General features: G+C 51.8%; 2 protein-coding genes across 3 annotated transcripts in view; both read left to right on the top strand.

Annotated features, from left to right (window-relative positions):
• Window positions 1-1,326: 1,326 nt before the first annotated feature.
• NOL12 (nucleolar protein 12) lies at window positions 1,327-5,574 on the top strand. Its single transcript, XM_031938126.1, has 6 exons — window positions 1,327-1,478; window positions 1,879-1,984; window positions 2,544-2,592; window positions 2,710-2,852; window positions 2,986-3,062; window positions 3,821-5,574. The coding sequence occupies exons 1-6, from the start codon at window positions 1,402-1,404 to the stop codon at window positions 4,002-4,004; spliced, it is 636 nt and encodes a 211-aa protein (XP_031793986.1). The 5' UTR covers window positions 1,327-1,401; the 3' UTR covers window positions 4,005-5,574.
• An 11,842-nt stretch (window positions 5,575-17,416) lies between these two features.
• The window catches only part of TRIOBP (TRIO and F-actin binding protein), a 71,805-nt gene continuing 71,325 nt past the window's right edge, over window positions 17,417-17,896 (top strand). For both annotated transcript variants that reach the window (XM_031940959.1, XM_031940958.1), the window contains exon 1: window positions 17,417-17,493. The gene's annotated coding sequence lies outside the window, so the exon portion shown is untranslated. The remainder of the gene's footprint in view (window positions 17,494-17,896) is intronic.

Here is a 17,896-nt window from a genome sequence, read left to right as displayed (position 1 = left end):
CCCCTAAGGGAGACTGGACTTGGACCGCTCTGGGATTGTAGACGCCGAGGATCGCTCCCCCGGGCTGCCGAGAGGAGCTAGACTGGGGGGCAGGGGAGAACGGACCCGCTAAAGTATTACAAATAATTATCTATGTCTTTGCTTTATTGATTGCGATGACAATAAACTGCCAGGAGCTTGAACAGTTTCTTTTGGTGTGCGGTGCTTGGGTTCTGAGGGGGGGGGGAGACTATCGCGATAGCGGCCGATGTTGTTACCGTGTTCGGGCCCTAAAACTCTCCCTCCCCGGGAGATGTCGGGCACGGGCCCTGGCCGCGACGCGGCTTCAGTTTAAGGAATACAAGTTACTGCTTTGGAGCGAGGGTGAGAATACTCCGGGGGGGAGGGGTCTCGGAGCCCCTTCAGAGGGTTTATATTTACTTTTGTGTGAATACGGTAAGTTAAGTACAACCCCCGTCTCAGACCCTCGCCTTGTACAAGATAACCGGGAAACCGGTTCCGAGAACCACTGACCTGGATCGGCCGGATAACCTGCGGCCCGGAGTCCCGCGCTCGAGTTTGGGGTGCAAACCTTGGTCTTAGGCGCCTCCCACCGTGCAGAGCTCCGCCCGCGGGGACCCCGCAACGTCCCCAACCCGAGGGGGGATCCGAGCAAATGGGTTTATTGATGTACCACGTGGAGACTGAGGGAAGGCAGAGAACGGAGAGGCCGGGGCAGGCTCCCTGGATGCAAGGGGGGGCGGGGATCAAAAAGGCCCAGGGGGGAGGAAGCGGTATCTCGTCAGGGGAAGGGCCCGAGTCCGTGAGGCGGAGGGCGGGCCGGGAGGGGAGGGGGCGACAGGGAAGCGACGGGGCTCTGGGACGGAGAGGGCCACAGCTTGAGTTTCTGCTTTTCGCGGGCGGGGCGGGAGCCTCCGGGGATCGGCGAGCAGGGAGGGACTGGAAGCCAGAGGCTCCGCCAGCATCGCGGCAACCGCGGGCAGGCAGCCGGGGGGCGGGGCTGAGAGGGAGGAGTCTGGAGGCGGGGATCCGGGGAGGGAGGGAGTCTGGGCGGGATCCGGGGGGAGGAGCCGAGGCGGGGATCCGGGAGGAGAGGCGCGGAGGGGGAAAAGAGGTCTGAGCCGGACCTCCGGCTCGCCGCGCCTGAAGGGCGTCGTGCGGCGGGGAGGACCCGGATCTGAGCCTCAGTTTCCCCATTTGTCAGGCGGAGGAAGGGCCCGGCTCCGAGCACCGCTGGGTGGGTGGGGCCTGTCTGAAGCTAGGCGGGGGCGGGGCCGGGCGCTCACGGCGCTTCGCCAGGGGGCGGGGCGGGGCGGGGCGGGAAGCCGGAAGCGGAAGTTTCTGCGAGAGCTGACGTCCGGTCCCGCCGCGCCGGCCCAACCCGCCGCCCGCGCCTCCGGTATGGCCCGCAAGAAGAAGGCCAAGAAGAAGGAGGGCGAAGGGCGCCTGGTGCTCACCTTCGATGAGGAGAAGCGGCGGTGAGCCCTCCTTCCCTGGCCGGCGGGGCCCCGCCCGGGCCCTGGGCTCCCCCAGGAACCACGTGGTTTCCCCGCGCCCCCCCGCCGCCCCCTGTCCGGGCCTCCCCCCAGGCGCCCCGCCCCGCCCCCAACAAAAGCCCAGCTCCCAGTGTCCCGTGCGGGGGGCCTCCCCCGGAGCCGGCCTGGCCGTTGGGCGGGCCCCGGGGCGGAAAAGGAAAAGCCCCGGGGGCCGAGGTGTCGGGTATCCAACGGTACCACACGTGCCCGAGGCACGCCCTCCCACCGGCGCCCAGAACCGGCCTCCTCACACTTGTCCCCTGGGTCTGCCCCGTGAGAGCGCGGCCCGGCCGCCCTGGGAGCCGGAGAGCCCCCTCGCCAAGGCCCCCCTCTGTCCCCGCAGGGACTACCTGACGGGCTTCCACCGGCGCAAGGTGGAGCGGAGGAAGGCGGCCCTGGAGGAGATCCGCAAGAAGCTGAAGGAGGAGCAGCGGAAGCTCCGGGAGGAGGTGCGGGGCTGGTCAGGGAGCGCCCTGAAGTCATGGGAGCAGGAGGTGCTGGGGGAGGGGAGGGGGGCCGGGGTCAGCGGGAGCGCCCCGGGGTCAGCGGGAGCGCGAGGTGCTGGGGGGGGGAGGGGGCTGGGGTCAAAGGGAGCGCGAGGTGCCGGGGAGGGGAGGGGGCTGGGTCAAGGGAGCGCGAGGTGCCGGGGGGAGGGGAGGGGGGCCGGGGTCAGCGGGAGGCGCCTGGCAAGGGAGGGAGGTGCTGGGGGGAGGGGAGGGGGGCGGGGTCAGCCGGAGCACGAGGTGCGGGAGGGGGGGCTGGTCAGGGAGCAAGAGGCCCTGGCATCCCATGGCCACCCCGGGTCAGCCCCGAGAGACGGACGGGGAGGAAGGACCGCCTCCTGGCTTGGGGGCTTTCTTCCCCACGGCCCGGGGGTGGGGGGTTGGCGCCCCGCTTTACTGAGGCCGGGGCACCTACGGCAAGTGTTAGGTGTGAGCCCCTGGGGGGCACCTCGGCTGTGGCCGCTGTCCCAGAGCCCCTGCTCAGGCCCCTCCCCCCCCATTTCAGCGCCACAAGGAGTATCTGAAGATGCTGAAAGATCGGGAGGAGGCTTTGGGTAAGTCCCAGAGTGGGGGGAGGGCAGAGACCCCCGAGGCCTGCAGATAGGAATGGGGAAATCGTGGGGTCCCGGATGGCGGGGGGGGGGGCTCTGTGTGACTCCAGCCCCCTGCAGAAGAGGCGGATGAGCTGGACCAGCTGGTGACCTCCCAGACGGAGTGTGTGCAGTATGACCACCCCAACCACACAGTGACAGTGACCACCATCAGTGACCTGGACCTCTCGGGGGCCCGGCGCCTGGGGCTGCCCCCCCCTGGGGTGAGTGCGGGCAGGCCAGAGCCGGGAGAGGCGGAAGGGAGCTCGGGCACCAAGCCCAGCCTGGGCGGTGGCGGGGGGACCTTTGCTGCGACCCCCACTCCCCGTCTGTAAGCACTCCCGCCTGCCCCTCCAGGGAGAAGAGGACCCAGAGGCAGAGGAAGCCGTCAGTGCTCTGCCCAAGAAGTCTCGGAGCCCCTTCCTGTCTCAGAGGTGAGCCCCCTTCTCCCTGCCCACCCGGGACACCCCCAGGTGGGCCCCCAGGAAGGGAGGTGCCTGACCCGGTGGTACCAGCAGAGGGCACCAGAGGCACGTGCATTTGGCTCCAAGGGTGGGGGGCTGAGGAGGACATCCTGGGCTCCCAGGGGCCCCCAGGGCTCAGGTACCAGATGGGGGAGGGGGGTGAGGGCACTGGCTGGCTTCATGCCCGGGGGCAGATTCTGATCAGTGCTCCCTCAGGCCTGGGCGGACTTGTGGGCACCACGAGTCAGGGTAAAACACAGATTCTTGTTTGTGGGTGCTTCCAACCATCGTTCCTGTACTTGTCCGGTCCTCGGGGTGCCCCTGATACTTTAGAGCTTCCTTTGCTTGGGGAGCATTTGTTGATGTCCGTCCTTGCCCCCTTTTGGATCTCCTTCGGTCCCCATAAGACAACGTTCAGGCCCATCTGCCCCTGGCAGGGGCTTCAGTCAGCGGCCTCCCCCTGGAGTACAGGGGGCATGTTGTGCCCGCCTGGTGGGAAGCGATCCCCCCTCCCCCACTGCTTGTGGGAGTCGTAAAGGAGGCACAGCTTGTGATCCGTTGTCCTGTCACTGCCCTGATCTGCCTGTGACCTCTGACCCCCGCCTGACCACCTAGGCCCCCTCCTGCCCCCCTCCCCCCCTTCAGGTTCTGTGTCCCGGGGAGGGGTCGTCTGGTCCCAGCAGAGCTTTGTGGACCGGAGGTCATGTCCCCTGGTTTCTCCTGGACAGGATCTCCTCCCTTACGGCTTCCCTCCACGCACGGAGCCAGAAGCGCGCTAAAAAGAAACGCCCGCGTCCACATCGTGGTCTTGACTCCGCCAAGAAGCCGCCCAGCACCACGCGGACCAGCAAGACGCAGCGCCGCAGGATGACTGGCAGAGCCAGGAGCCAGAGAGACGGGGGCCCCGGGTAGCTGGGGGCCCCCACGCCTCCCTTGTGGCCCCCTCCTCGAGGCTGGAATCTTCCAGAAGTAGCCGTGGAGCCCACGCCGCTGCCTTTACCCCAGCTGAGGGGTCTGGGTTCGAGTGTCCCCACCCCAGACCATCTGGCCCGCCTGGGCCCCAGCCTCTGAGCAGCCCCTCAGCCCCTTCCTATTTCTTCTCGGGGTGAAACTGTGGCCCCCAAAGAGTGATGACCACCAGCCCTCGAAGGCAGGGGTGGGCCTGGCTCTGGGACTTCCCTGCCCGCCCCAACATTCGGTGATCTTTAGGGGGTGTGGCCAGAAGCCAGTGGCCATTTATGAATCGCTTGCTGTGTGCCTCACCGGGGGTGAGCGGACGGTGATTCCAAAGCCACCGGCCACTGCTCTGGGGGCCCTCCGGAGAGAGCAGGGGGCCGGGGACCAGATCCCAAGAGTTTGGAGGGAGGGACTTTGTGGACCCTAGGAGGCGCCCTCGGGCCGATCCAGGAGCAGAGGACAGAAGCCATCGGGAGACCTACAGAGTCTGAAGCGGTCACTGAGCACAGGCCCAGGCACCAGAGACACAAGACTGAGGGACCGAATCTTGTGGGAAAGGATTCCCAGCAACCGGGGCTCCCAGGGGCCCCTGTGGCTGGAAAGGCTGGACGGCCTTTTCGCCTGAGAAAACTTCACATGTGCTGGTCTCGGATCCAGACCAAAGAGCCTCTGGCAGTGTGTGCAGAGCCAAGGCCACGGGGAAGTCCCACAACGCAGTGCACAGGTGCTGCCGGAAGCACCTCGGAGTCACGGCGCATCCCATTGCGGAGCCGCTCTCACACTCACCCTCCTCCTCCTCCCGCTCCACAGAGTCAGAACCACAGATGGAAGAAGCTTTGGCCTCCAGGGTGAGGTTCGATGACACCTCCCCTCCCCCCCCAGGATCCACATCTGCCAAGTTGGGGTTGGGGGGATGGCTCTGAAGGTTCCTCCCACGTCTGTGCTGATCCGCGGTGGGGGTGGCGGCCTGAGCGTCTGCGTGGGGCCCCCATGACCAGGAGGGAGAAGAAACTTGGGGCAGCCAGAGGGGAGCCGGGCAAAGCAGAAAAACATCAGCTCAAATTCAAGGAGAACTTTAAGCACCTACTGTGTACCCGAGATATTGCCAGGCCTTGGGGGGGAGAGGGAGGGGAGAGAGACCAGAATGAGACTTTGTTCCTCATGGTGCTTACCACCTGATGCAGGGAGGAAGCGCGTGGATACAGGGGCCTCCAGAACTGGCGGTGGGAGGGAAGCATGAAGGATGAGGTCTCCTGGAGGGGCTGCTGCTGGAGTCAGGCTTAAAGGGAGTTAGGGATGTGAGGAACAGAAGAAAGTGGGGGTCCTGGGCAAAGGCTTGGAGGTGGGCACCGGGAACAGCAAGACCGCTTCACTGGAGGGTCAGGGCCCCAAGTCAGCCTGGAGCAAGCTTCCGCCTTGGCTCTGAGCTTCAGAAAAGATCAGCCTTGGGTTACTTTGTCCACACTGCTTTATGAAATTGGATTTCTAAATCTATTTTTATTTTATTAAATGTTTCTCAAGTTTTCTTTTTTAAGTCAAATTACATTCTCCCTTTCTCCTGCCCCTTCCCCATGCCTGGAGAAGGCAGGAAATATATGGATTATGCAGAGAAAGTCAAGCCCCATTGGGCAGTCATTTAATGCACTCTAGCACTTAGTGGGGATCCCACATCTCTGGGAGGCGGGTGACGCTGTTCCCATTTTGCGGGTGGAGGGTAAGTGACTTGCTCAGGCACAGCACAAGGTTGCTTTTGAATCTGGGCCTTCGTGCTACCAGGCCCAGTGCTGCCCCAGGAGACTGTGGCGAAGGCCCAAGCAATGAGGGTCTGCCCTAGATGGGTGGGGAGCAGAGAAAGGGCTTTAGAACTGTGGAGGGGAGAGGTGGGAAGTGGGGACCAGGCTGAGGAGGACACAGGGGCTGCAGGCCGGGTCCTTGCAGGGAGGGCATTGTGGGTACTTTGTTTTTCCCCTGAGGGAATTGGGGTTCTTGCCCAGGGTCTCACAGCTAGAAAGTATTAAGGGTCTGAGGCCAGATTTGAACTCAGGCCCTCCTGACTTTAGGACCACTGCTCTATCCACTGCGCCCTCTTAACTCCCAGACTACACTGACCACACTGGGCACTGACCACGGCAAGGTGCCAGCCTGCGTGAACCCCACCAGCCGCTTGCCAGTCTCCCTCCAGGTTTGACCCAGCACAGTGCTCCCCCCCAACTCCAGACAGCTTTGCTGTTGGCTTGAGTCTGCGGGATAATGTTCCCCATCTCTGTGGAGAAGGCAGGAAGTATTCTTTGCTATTTCTTGACATTAAACTTGGTGGTGAACAGCAAAAGAAAAAAAGAAAAGCACTTTCCCCATGTTTAATCTGCCCTCTGACCCCTGGGTAATGGTAGCTTGACAAATGTCAGAATTGCCCCATTTTACAGATGAAGAGACTGAGACCCAGGGTTTCTGTGAGGTTCCATGGTTAGTCACTGAGTATCTCTCTCTTCTTCTCCCCGCATTGTTCCAGAGGACTACAACCCCCAAGTTTTTCCTCATTTTTCACAGCTTCAGGTGTTTTGACTCGGTAACATCTATTACTTTCCTAGAGCAGCTTACTTGGCCATCCCTAGTCAATGGAGTCTATACTTTTTAAAATATTGTTTTATTATTTTTTCTGGTTATATGTATATGTTAATATGATATGTGTATATTTTTAATACACTAATCATATTGGGGAGACAAATCAGAACAAAAAGGAAAAACCATGAGAGAGAAAAAAGTGCATATAGCATGTATGGATCAGAGTCCAGTTTTCAAAGGTGGCGGGCCACGGGAAAACCAAGTAAGGGTTGGGAGGGGAGGAGCAGAAGGAGCCTTGGATGGGGTCACTCTGGACGGTCCATGGTCGGACCCTGCTCTTTCTTCATCTAAGCCCGGGACAAACGGCCTTCCCAGCAGGGTCTCCGAGCTGCTGCCCGAGCATGGCTCCTCGTGACTCAGTGGTGCCTTCTGTGGCCCTGCTCAAGTTTTCTCACCACATGAAGGGGCTCCTCTAACCCTGAGGATCCACGGCTGTGACCATCCTGGGAGCCCCTTCCCCCGGATTCTCCCAGCAAGTAACTGGTCTGAATCCCTTGGCCCTTTGGGCACCCACACCCACCCCGGCGGGGTGAGAGACAATGGGATCCTCTGTACTTTAGCCGGCCTCCCGAGGCTCCTGTCCGATGAATGGAAAAAGCCACGGCCCTCCCGAGAAGGATCATCTTGCCGCTAGAGGTCCCAGCCTTCCACAGCCCGCCTGGCTCGGGCTCCTGCGGTCTGGCCGGACCCGCTTCCCTTCTTTCTCTGGGGCCGGGGCCGGCCAGCAAAGCGGGGAGAACCCACGGACCCCCATCACAACCTGCCTGGGATCCAGCAGCCCCGGCCAGCGCCCTGGGGCCAGGGAACATAGGAGAGGGCAGAGATGGATGGGTACCGGCCACAGGGGAGAAGGCCTGACCGCAAGAACCCAGGAAGCTGTGGGACTTCCAGCAGCCGTGTCCGTGTGCAGGACACACAACCAGTGGCCTCCAGAGCTGGAAGCACCGAGTGTGGGCTGGGGCAAAAGATCTGGATCCGAATATCACCTCAAACACAGGGGAAGTCTCAGGGTCCCCATCTGTAAAATGGGTGTGGGGGTGTGATAGGTGAAGGCTCAGTGTCTCCATCTGTAAAATGGGTGTGCGGATTTGATGATTTCTAAGTCCCTTTCAGGTCTAAATCTGTGATCCTATTATGGGGAGCGGGGGCTCTATTTGGGCCAGAAGGGAGAGCTGTTACCCTCTTGCAGCCCTGTCTCTCCCAGCCTTTGTGTCTCCCCATCCTCGAGGTGATGATGGAGATGCTTTATCTCCTGGTCAGGATGGAGGGTGTGGTGAGAACTCGCACATGAAAGGAAAATCTGGGCCGGGCTGGGGTAATTACTGGGGCCGCACATTAAATGAGGTCTGAGCTCAGGTGCAGGGGACGCCCAGAGCCAGGGGAGGGCCGGTGCTGAGGGGAGATCCCCTCACTGTGTGACAGCTTGACCTCTCTACCCTTGACCCCTCCCTTTTATATATATTTTTTTTTTTTACTAGTAAATTTTTTTTTTTTTTATTTAATAGCCTTTTATTTACAGGATATATACATGGGTAACTTTACAGCATTAACAATTGCCAAACCTCTTGTTCCAATTTTTCACCTCTTACCCCCCCCACCCCCTCCCCTAAATGGCAGGATGACCAGTAGATGTTAAATATATTAAAATATAACTTAGATACACAATAAGTATACATGACCAAAACATTATTTTGCTGTACAAAAAGAATCAGACTCTGAATTATTGTACAATTAGCTTGTGAAGGAAATCAAAGATGCAGGTGTGCATAAATATAGGGATTGGGAATTCAATGTAATGGTTTTTAGTCATCTCCCAGAGTTCTTTTTCTGGGCATAGCTAGTTCAGTTCATTACTGCTCCATTAGAAATGATTTGGTTGATCTCGTTGCTGAGGATGGCCTGATCCATCAGAACTGGTCATCATCTAGTATTGTTGTTGAAGTATATAATGATCTCCTGGTCCTGCTCATTTCACTTAGCATCAGTTCGTGTAAGTCTCTCCAGGCCTTTCTGAAATCATCCCGTTGACCCCTCCCTTTTAAATCTAAAAACAACAGCTGGACTTAGTTTACACTATGGGATTCACCCTGTAAGGCAGATTCATTCCCATTTTAAAGATGAGGAAACTTGGCCTGCAGGACTTCCTGACGAAGCCTTCCACCTCTAACCACTGATCTACCTGAGCTGCCTTTCCGTCCTCTGGAGCCCCCTTGCCGGGCTCAGTCCGAGAATTGATACTATAGTTGAGCTGAGGAGGGTCCAGAGGGAAAAGGGTCCAGAGCCAAGCCCTGGGGGACACCCACGGAGAGGGGGGAACGCCGTGAAAGAAGCCGCGGCAAAAACTTGTGAACCCAGTGCCGGGCCAGTGATAAGCAATTAATGAAGGCTCCTTGATTGATTGATGGGAGGGATTTCCCTTTAAGTTAATTGAAATAAAGGATCCCAGGGCCCTTCCCTGTGATCATCCCCATTCAACTCCTCCTCTGTCCACTAACGGACAATGATGACCTTGTGAAAGTTTGGACCTCAGTTTCCTCATCTGAAAAATGGGAGAGAGTGGACTTCAGGTCCCTGAGTTCTCCAAGCTCTAGGTTCAGGATCTAGAGTTATGAGTCTAAGTCATTTAACCTGTCTGTGCCTCAGCTTCCTGATCAATAAAGGGAGAGCTCCGTGGCTGCCTCCGGTCCCGTGTATCCTGATAACCATCGTGCTTCATGGTTTGCAAAGAGCGTTCCTGACAATCCCTCCTGCAGGGAGCGTCTGGATTTTAGGACGATGTCTTCCCCATCCCCTGAGACTTTGGGGGAAGGGCTGAGAGGAAGGGGCGAACAGAGGTCCCTTGGGTCTCACAGGTCTGCCAGCTGTGTGACCTCCAGCAAGTTGCCTCCTCTCAGGGCCCCACAACCCCTCCAGTTTAAAAGAGACAGATTCTGAACATCTTTGCTACCCAGAAACAAGCCTGCCCTATTCCCGTGGGTGAGAGGGCATAATCAGTCACCCAGAATTACAATGACCAAACCCCCCTCTTTCCAACGAGTCCAAATTCTAAAAAGGAAGACAAAAAATAGAATCATCATCATTATTGTTATTTGAAGGAGTCACCTCTTTATTTTTTTAAAATGTATTTTTATTGGGGCAGCTGGATGGTGCAGTGGATACAGCACCAATCCTGAAGTCAGGAGGATCTGGTCTCAGACACTTAACACTTCCTGGCTGTTTGACCCTGGGCAAGTCACTTAACTCTAATTGCTCAAAAAAAAAAAAAAAAAAAGAAAAAGTCAAAAAGAATAATAATAAATTTATTTTTTTATTATTTGTTTATTTTAGAGGGTTAAATGACTTGCTCAGTATCACACAGCTAGTGTCTGAGGCCTCCCTTGAGCTCAGGCCCTCCGGACTCCAGAACCAGTACTCTGTCCACTGTGGTACCTAGCTGCCCCTATATATTATTCTAATTAGCAGGAGATTCATGGCTGCTGTTGTTTTTCAATCCTATCTAATTCTCCATGATCCCATTTGGGATTTTCTTGGCAGAGATAATGGAATGCTTTGTCATTTCCTTCTGCTGTTCATTTGACAGTCAGTGTGAAGTGACTTGCTCAGGGTCACACAATAAGTGTCTGAGGGTAGATTTGAACTCAGATCCTCCTTATTCCCCCTTAGCCACTGAGCAACCTAGCTGCCCTTCTTGAAGAAGACAGGGATTATCTTTTTGCCTTTTTGTATCCCCGATATATTTAATACAATATCAGGTATATAGTAAGTGCTTAATAAATGTTTATTAAATTGAATTGATATATATTGTTATATTGACTTGATACAGAATATATAAGTATACACAAAACGAATAATTTTTTGTGTCAAGTTTTTCAGAAGAGAAGATACTAGCAGTTGAAGGACTCAGAGATCTCATAAGATATAAGTAAAGATAGAATTCAATCCACTGGCTGTGTCACAGCCAGTGCAAGAGTGTAGAGATAGGAGATGAGTGCAGAGATCAGAGAGGAAGCCAGTTAGGCTGAATCCCAAAGTTCAGGAGGGAAAATCTTGTCCAAAAAGTCTGAGGAAATATATTGGGACCTGGCAGCTAGTTGGCGAAGTGGACCCAAGTTTAAAGCCAGTGTCAAACATTTCTTAGCTGTTTGATCCTGAGCAAGTCATTTTACCCCATTTGCCTCAGTTTCCCCATCTGTAAAATTGGCTGGAGAAGGAAGTGGCAAAGCACTCTGCCAAGAAAACCCTAAATGGGGTCACAAAGAGTAAGACACAATTGGAAAACAACTGAGCAACAACAATGTGTCAAATAAATATGGCAGTTGGGGGGGGGGTGGTGGGAAATGCAACTGAAGAGATCCGGGGGCTTCATATAAGGGGTGGCTCTTGACCTAAACTTTGAAGGAAAACGAGGGATTCTTAGAAATGGGAGGTGAGGAAGGAGTGCATTCCAGGCATAGGGGTCACAGCCAGGGCAAAGGTATGGTGATGGGATAAAATGGTGGATGTAGGTTGTCCTGGCTGAAGAACAACAGAAAATCAGTTTGACTGTATTGTATCGAGGAAGAGAAGGCTCTCACAGGGAACGATTGATCTAGGAGCCAAGGTCCATCTTCACATTCCATTCATTCCCAATGTTTCATTTTTTTATTTGCAATGTTTTCTTTTGCTGCTTTATCCCTTCCTCCACTGTAGCCTCAGATGGACTCACTGATTTCTATGACATCATATGCCCTAGGGCAAGGGGCCAGCTGTAGGTGGGGAGAGCATGGACTAAGAGAAACAGGAAACACATTCCACTCAGCAACTTCTGGAGCATCGATTTCCCCATCTGTAAAATGGGTTAATAATACCTCTCCATTACCTATATCACAGGGAAGGTGTGAGGCTCCAGGAGCTAAGGGTGCCTGGGCCTCCCTGCTGAGAAGGGATTATTATTTTTCTTGTCATAATCATTATTCTCTTGTTGCCCTGCCTCTGCTCACAGGTCTCTAGGATCTGCCCTGGCTTGCCTGCTCCCTCACTGCATTTTGGATAGCCATATCCTTGCTTCCCTCTCCCTCTGATATTTGGAGATGGAGGGAAGGGGGAAATGGAAGGAAGAGTGTGTGTGGGGGGGGGGGGTCCTTAACAAAAGACAAACATCAACTCCCTTTGAATCTAGACATCCTTGTGGTATCACAGGCCTTAGGGATGAAAGGGACTTTGAAGATCATCTTGTCCAGTTTCCTCATTTTACAAAGGAGTCCCAGAGAGGGAGGACTTACCCGAGATATAGATAGATAGATACATAAGGTTTTTTTTTTTTAATTTTCAAATCAAAATCTGTTTTCTTTCCCCTCTTTCCACCACCATTGAGAAAGCAAGAAAAATGAAAGAAATCTTCTTACAATCACATACAATCAAGAAAAACAAATCCCCACATCAGCCAAGTTAAAATAAAAAGTTCCTATCTGCATGGAGCTGAGCATTTTGTCTGTCTGTCAGGAGCTCATACAGGTTCATCAAATCATGAGAAAGAAAGAAAGAAAGAAAGAAAGAAAGAAAGAAAGAAAGAAAGAAAGAAAAAGAAAGAAAGAAAGAAAGAAAGAAAGAAAGAAAGAAAAAGAAAGAAAGAAAGAAAGAAAGAAAGAAAGAAAGAAAGAAAGAAAGAAAGAAAAAGAAAGAAAGAAAGAAAGAAAGAAAGAAAGAAAGAAAAATGAAATATTAACCATGTTGCAAAAGAGAAGGAAAGAAAGAAAGAAAGAAGCAAGGAAGGAAAGAAAGAAAGAAATGAAATATTAACCATATTACAAAAGAGAAGGAAAGAAAGAAAGAAAAAAGGAAGGAAGAAAAGAGAAAGAGAGAGAGAGAGAAAAAAAGAAAAGAAAGAAAGGGAAAGGGCATTATTCTTTGATCTGTATTCAAACTTCATCAGTTCTTTTTCTGGAGGATAGCATTTTTCATCCAAAGTCCTTTGGAATCATCTTAGGTCATTGTATTGCTGAGAATAGCTAAGTCACTCAGAGTTGATCATTGTATGATATTGTACTATGTACAATGACCTCCTGGCTCTGCTCTCTTCACTTTGCATCAGTTCATATAAGTCTTTTTCTGAAACCATCCTGCTCATCATTTCTTACAGCCCAATAGTATTCCATTATAATCATATACCACAACTTACACAGTCATTCCCCAATTGCTAGATAGCCTTTCAGTTTCTAATCCTTTGCTATCAGAGAAAGAGCTGCCATAAATATTGTTGTGCAAAGAGCTCCTTTTTGGGGAGGGGACTCTCTTTAGGATACAGACCCACTAGTGACACTGTTGGATCAAAGCATATGCAGCGTTATAGCCCTTTGGGCATAATTCCAAATTACTCTCCAGACCGGTGGAATGAGTTCCCAGCTCCACTAACCCAAGTTTTAGTGCTTAGCCAAAGGGCAGCTGGGGATTCAGAATGGACACTCTTCATTTCCCTGGGTTTCCTGCTTTGTTTGGCCAAACTCTATTCCCTGATTATTGGAGAGGACTTTGGGCCCCGGGTTGTTTGGAGGGGGGAGTCACAATGATCTTTTAAAAAGAGGATGACTAAGGCTAAAGAAATGCTTGGGAGGGAAATGAAGTATCCCGAGTTTTGCTGCTTTTTAAAAAATATATCCTTTTCACTTTCCAAGGACTCACTGTCCCCCAACACAACTCTTCCCTGTGTTTAAAACAAAAAAAAAAAAATACAGTTAAGCAAAATCAATTAAATACAGGGTCTAGCTGCTGGGATATGCTGATAAATGTTTAACAATGGTGTGGTTTGGGTTTGTTTTTTTTTTTTTTTTTTTTTTTTTTTTTTTTTTTTTTAATATTCCCAAGAAACATTTTAAGCTCAATCCACATCATTACCATTTTCTCAGTTCTTTCTTAAGTCTAGACAATTAACAAGACAATAAAGCAAGTCCAGCTTTGTGTTGTCAGCCCGGGTGCAAATGCCCACACAGGAAGGCGAGCAAGTTCCACAAGTTCTATGCACTTGGGGCTCCAGCACACCCGCTTCCTATCTCCATGAGAATACTGAGGTCTTCCAGGGGCAGCTTCCTCACTTCCTTCTTTCCAAACGAGTTTCCCATTCTGCTCTCTCATCCTCCACTTCAGCCTCGGGAAGAGTTCCTTCCTGTGCCCAGGAGCTTTTTTCATCCTTTTTTCCTTCATCAGGTCTTTGCTCTAACGTTCATCTCCCTCCCAAGCATCTCTTCAGCCTTAGTCATCCTCTTTTTTTTTAAAAGATCATTGTTACTTCTCAGTGACTCTCCCTCTAAAAACCAGGAGCCCAAAGTCCTCTCCAGTACTCAAATTTTAGAGTTTAGCCAAAGAAAGCAGGGAACCCAGGGAAATGAGGTGTGCCCATTTTGAATCCTGAGCTGCCACCTTCCTGCCCCTTGGCTAAACGCAGGCTTCACCCTTAATCTTCTACAATCCTATTTCTCCTTTATTTTCAAACTCTCCTTTTTCACTTTCTCCTGCCCATCTGTCTGCAAACACAGCCTTGTCTCCTCAATCAAAAAAGAAAAAAAAAAAAAATATTACTTCCTTCCACTCATTCAAATAAGTACCAAATTTAACTTTCTCTCTCTTAAGTTTATTTTGCGCATTTCAACTAAAAATACTAGAATCAAGAACTAATTTATATTTTCCTTCCAGAAGAAATCATTAAAATCCCAGAAAGTCCATTTCCTTGAGAGAAAAATTTTTTATTTAAAAAATAAAATACAAAGTTGGAGGTGCTTCCTCATCACTCAATCTCCTCTCACCTCATTGCATTGTGTCTGAACTTTCTCTCTTTGAGGTTCCTAAAGACCTCCCAGCTATCACTTCCCAATGCCTTCTTTTTTGTTTTTCTGCTTGTTTACACTCCTCTGGACTTTTCCACTCCCCCACCCCACCCTTGACCTTTACTGTGTATTTCCCCTTCTCTCCCCATTTTCAGCTTTCCTTTTTATTGTTGTCTGTCCCCATTAGATTATAAACTTCTGAAGGGCAGGAGCTGTCTGTCTTTTTTATTTGCCTATTTAGCACAGTGCCTGACACATAGTAAGCCTTTAAGAAATGTTTATTGACTCATTGAAATCCGGTGGCCTTTTTTGAAGCTCTGTCTTTATACCTTTGACACACAACTGATCACCCACTCCCCGGGGGGTATTCTCCTCTGCTTAGGCTTCAGAAACATCACTCTCACATGCTTGTCTCCTATCTCTCTCAATGAATTTCTCATTTTCTTCCATTGCTCTCTCTTCCTTTTCTGATTCCATCAAGTGGATGTTCCCCAAATCCCTGTCCCTTCACCTCCATAACAATCATTTCTATTCTCAGGGTTTCAACCACTACCTCCACGCAGATGTCTTCCAAATTTCTCCAATCTGGCCCTCTTTCTCCTCTTTTTTTTTTTTTTTTAATTTTAAACTTTCTTTTTATTATATTTCTTATATTTCTATTTTATTAAATTTCTTATTATTATAATCACAAAGAAGCTTCAAATTTCTGTATCATTCAGTTTGTCCCTTGAAACTGTATATTAAATTTAAGAAGGCGGTAACAAAATTGCTGTTTGTTATTCCCTTCTGAACATTTTGTTTTCTTTTATGTATCTTTATTAATGTTTCACTGATGCTTTTTTCTTCTCCCTTTCTTCTGCCCTTCATTCCTTTCTTTTTTCTCTCTCTCTCCCCTCTCCATCTGTCTCTAATTACTAACTCCTTAACTCTCTCTTACAACAAATAAATATATAGCCAAGTAGGACACGCAACTCATTGAATATATTCTTATCTCTCTTTTGAGCTCAACGGCCACACCTGGGTGCCCCACCCTCCCTGCATCTCAAATTCGATAGCTCCGAAACTCAGCCCCAATACAGCTCTTCCTCCTGACTTCCCAGTTCCTGTGTATGGTACCCATCATTCACTCTGTCTCCTGTGTCCATTCTGCCCTTCCAGCCTTTGAATTCTGATTCACAACTGCAGGAAGAGAGATCACAATCTCTATAAGGACATGGTCTCTATGAGCTTCTGTGTCTGAAAATTTCTTCTTTCCTTCTCTCCCTCCCTCTCCCTCCCCTTCTCCCCCTCCAGCCCCAGGCTGATCTGCTGTATCTTCCCATCTGAGGAGGTTAGTCCTAATACCACAGACAGACAGTCCTTGGCTGGAGTCCTCCTCACAGGCGCTCCAGCTCAGTGAGATGAAACGGGGGAGTGTGTTCTGAGTATCCAGGATCATCCCCATGTCAAGCAAAGAAGGCATTTACCTCCTCCAGGAACTGTCCTATTCTCACAAATGGTAACAACCCGTTTTCTCTCACTGCCTCCCATGGCACTGTCCCTTCCCTCAATGCCCTCATCCCCACTAGATGTGAGCTCTACAAGACCATGACTTAAATGGACTTTTCCCCTCCCCACCCTACTTTATCTAGTAAAGGGCTCTGTACTTTGTCCCTGCTTTTGTCGAGTCCTCCCTCCATTAAAGCAGATTCAATCCTCCTGCCCCCACAGCCTGGCCACCATATTAGCATGAAATTATAAATATGGAGCCCAAAGGACCTCAGAGGCCACCTAATCTAACTTTTTTATTTTACTGATGGAGAAACAGAAACCCAGAGAAGGGAAGTTTTTTGTCTAACATCGTTCAGGTAATAAGGAACTGAACCTGGATTTTATTCAGGTCCAGTGATTTCAGTCCAAGGTTCTTCCCATCGCCCCATGCTGCCTCAGTGATGAAAATTTGTAACCATTTCTCCGTCAGTGAAATTACGATGAGTCTTTAGCTGAACTTGATTGGCCAGCCTGCTCTGTCCTGGGCCACATCTGGAACTTTTTATAGTATTAAAAATACTATAAGCACTTACTTACTAAATTGATTGTTGAATGAGTTAAATACAGGTCTGGGGAGGCTTCCTGGAGGAGGTGAGTACTGAGTGAGGCTTTGAAGGAAGAGCAAGAATTAGAAAGGAGAAAACCATAGAATATCAGATCTGGGAGGGACCTTAGAATAGGGATTGTTGGAAAATAAAATATCAGAGCCTGGAAGGGACCTGGGGATGGTCCAGCCCTATTCCTTCCTTCCTATTACACCTAAGGGACCTGATGACAGAGCTGGGATCTCGGCACTTTCCCCTACACCTTCCACACGCGCCCCCCATGTTTTGTTGGTCAGTGCGGCCGAACTTTAGATGTAACTTGGTCCTACTTCTTCCATTTTACAGAAGGGGAAGTCGAGGCTCAGAGAGGAGAAGGTAGCTGTCCATAGCTGTGCAGATGGTGTCATAGCCAGAGTTTCAGCAGTCCTCCCCTAAACCCAGAATCAGCACACACCTCCCCGATTATGTAGAGGAAAAACAGTGGCAGAGAACTGAGGCAAGGGGAGGTCAGGTGAACAGACGATTACCTGGACAGGTAAGGAGATCAAAGGGATATCAGGCTGCCTCTGGGGGGGCCCTCTTCCCCCCACCCACTCCTTCCGCTGGGGGACCCCTCGGGTCAAATCGCAGCCACCGGACAAGCAGTCTGGGCAGCCTGCCCACTGCCCCGAGGCCAAATTAGCTGCCAGCCCGGCGCCCCTGAGGCGGCTTTCCGAAGCCCCGCCCCCACTCCCGAAAAGCCAATAGGGAGGGCTTCATGCAAATGAGTCTCCTAGATGGAGCCTATGGAAGACTGGCAAGGGGAAGCGGCCTATCTCCTTCCCCTCCTAGGGAACGTTCGGATTCATTGTGTTTAAAAAAAGAGAGAGAGAGAAAGAAAGAAAAAGGAAAAAGAGAAGAGAGAAGGAGTCCTCGGCTTAGCCGGAGCGCGCACTCCCAGACAGATGCAAGGTACGGGGGCCCGATGGAGGGAAGGAGGGATGCAGGGATGCCGGGGTGCAGGGATGCAGGGTGCGGGATGGAGAGGTGCAGGGATGCAGGGATGCAGGAGAAAGTGAGCGCGTGCATGCTGAGCAGAAGGAGCCGGGGCGCGGAGCAGCGAGTGCACTCACTGCCCAGGATAATGCTCCCTCCCGCCAGTGTCCGGGACTGATTTCTCCCCGGGAGCCTTTTGAATAATTCATTGCAAATCCCAGGTCCTCTGCAAAGGTCGCTTAGCAGCCTGGGTTCCTTGCGTGCAAGGTCTTTAATCTTTTTTTCTTTTTGAAATCTGGGTGGGGATGCGTGGTGAGGGGCCCGCTCTGAGTGGCCCCGGGAAGCCGGGATTCTTTATTCTCTCCGGAGAGGAAAGGAC

This window comes from Sarcophilus harrisii, chromosome 5 (genome assembly GCF_902635505.1).
Source record: "Sarcophilus harrisii chromosome 5, mSarHar1.11, whole genome shotgun sequence".
Classification (NCBI taxonomy): domain Eukaryota; kingdom Metazoa; phylum Chordata; class Mammalia; order Dasyuromorphia; family Dasyuridae; genus Sarcophilus; species Sarcophilus harrisii.
The sequence above is the reverse complement of the archived record's forward strand: the minus strand, read 5'-3'. Positions and strand labels throughout refer to the sequence as shown.

Excerpts from the sequence above, each read along its gene's own strand:
- NOL12 (XM_031938126.1), top strand. The coding sequence starts at position 1,402 with ATGGCCCGCAAGAAGAAGGCCAAGAAGAAGGAGGGCGAAGGGCGCCTG. Across the intron at positions 1,985-2,543 it reads AGCGGAAGCTCCGGGAGGAG|CGCCACAAGGAGTATCTGAA; the intron begins GTGCGGGGCTGG and ends CCCCCATTTCAG. Across the intron at positions 2,593-2,709 it reads AGATCGGGAGGAGGCTTTGG|AAGAGGCGGATGAGCTGGAC; the intron begins GTAAGTCCCAGA and ends AGCCCCCTGCAG.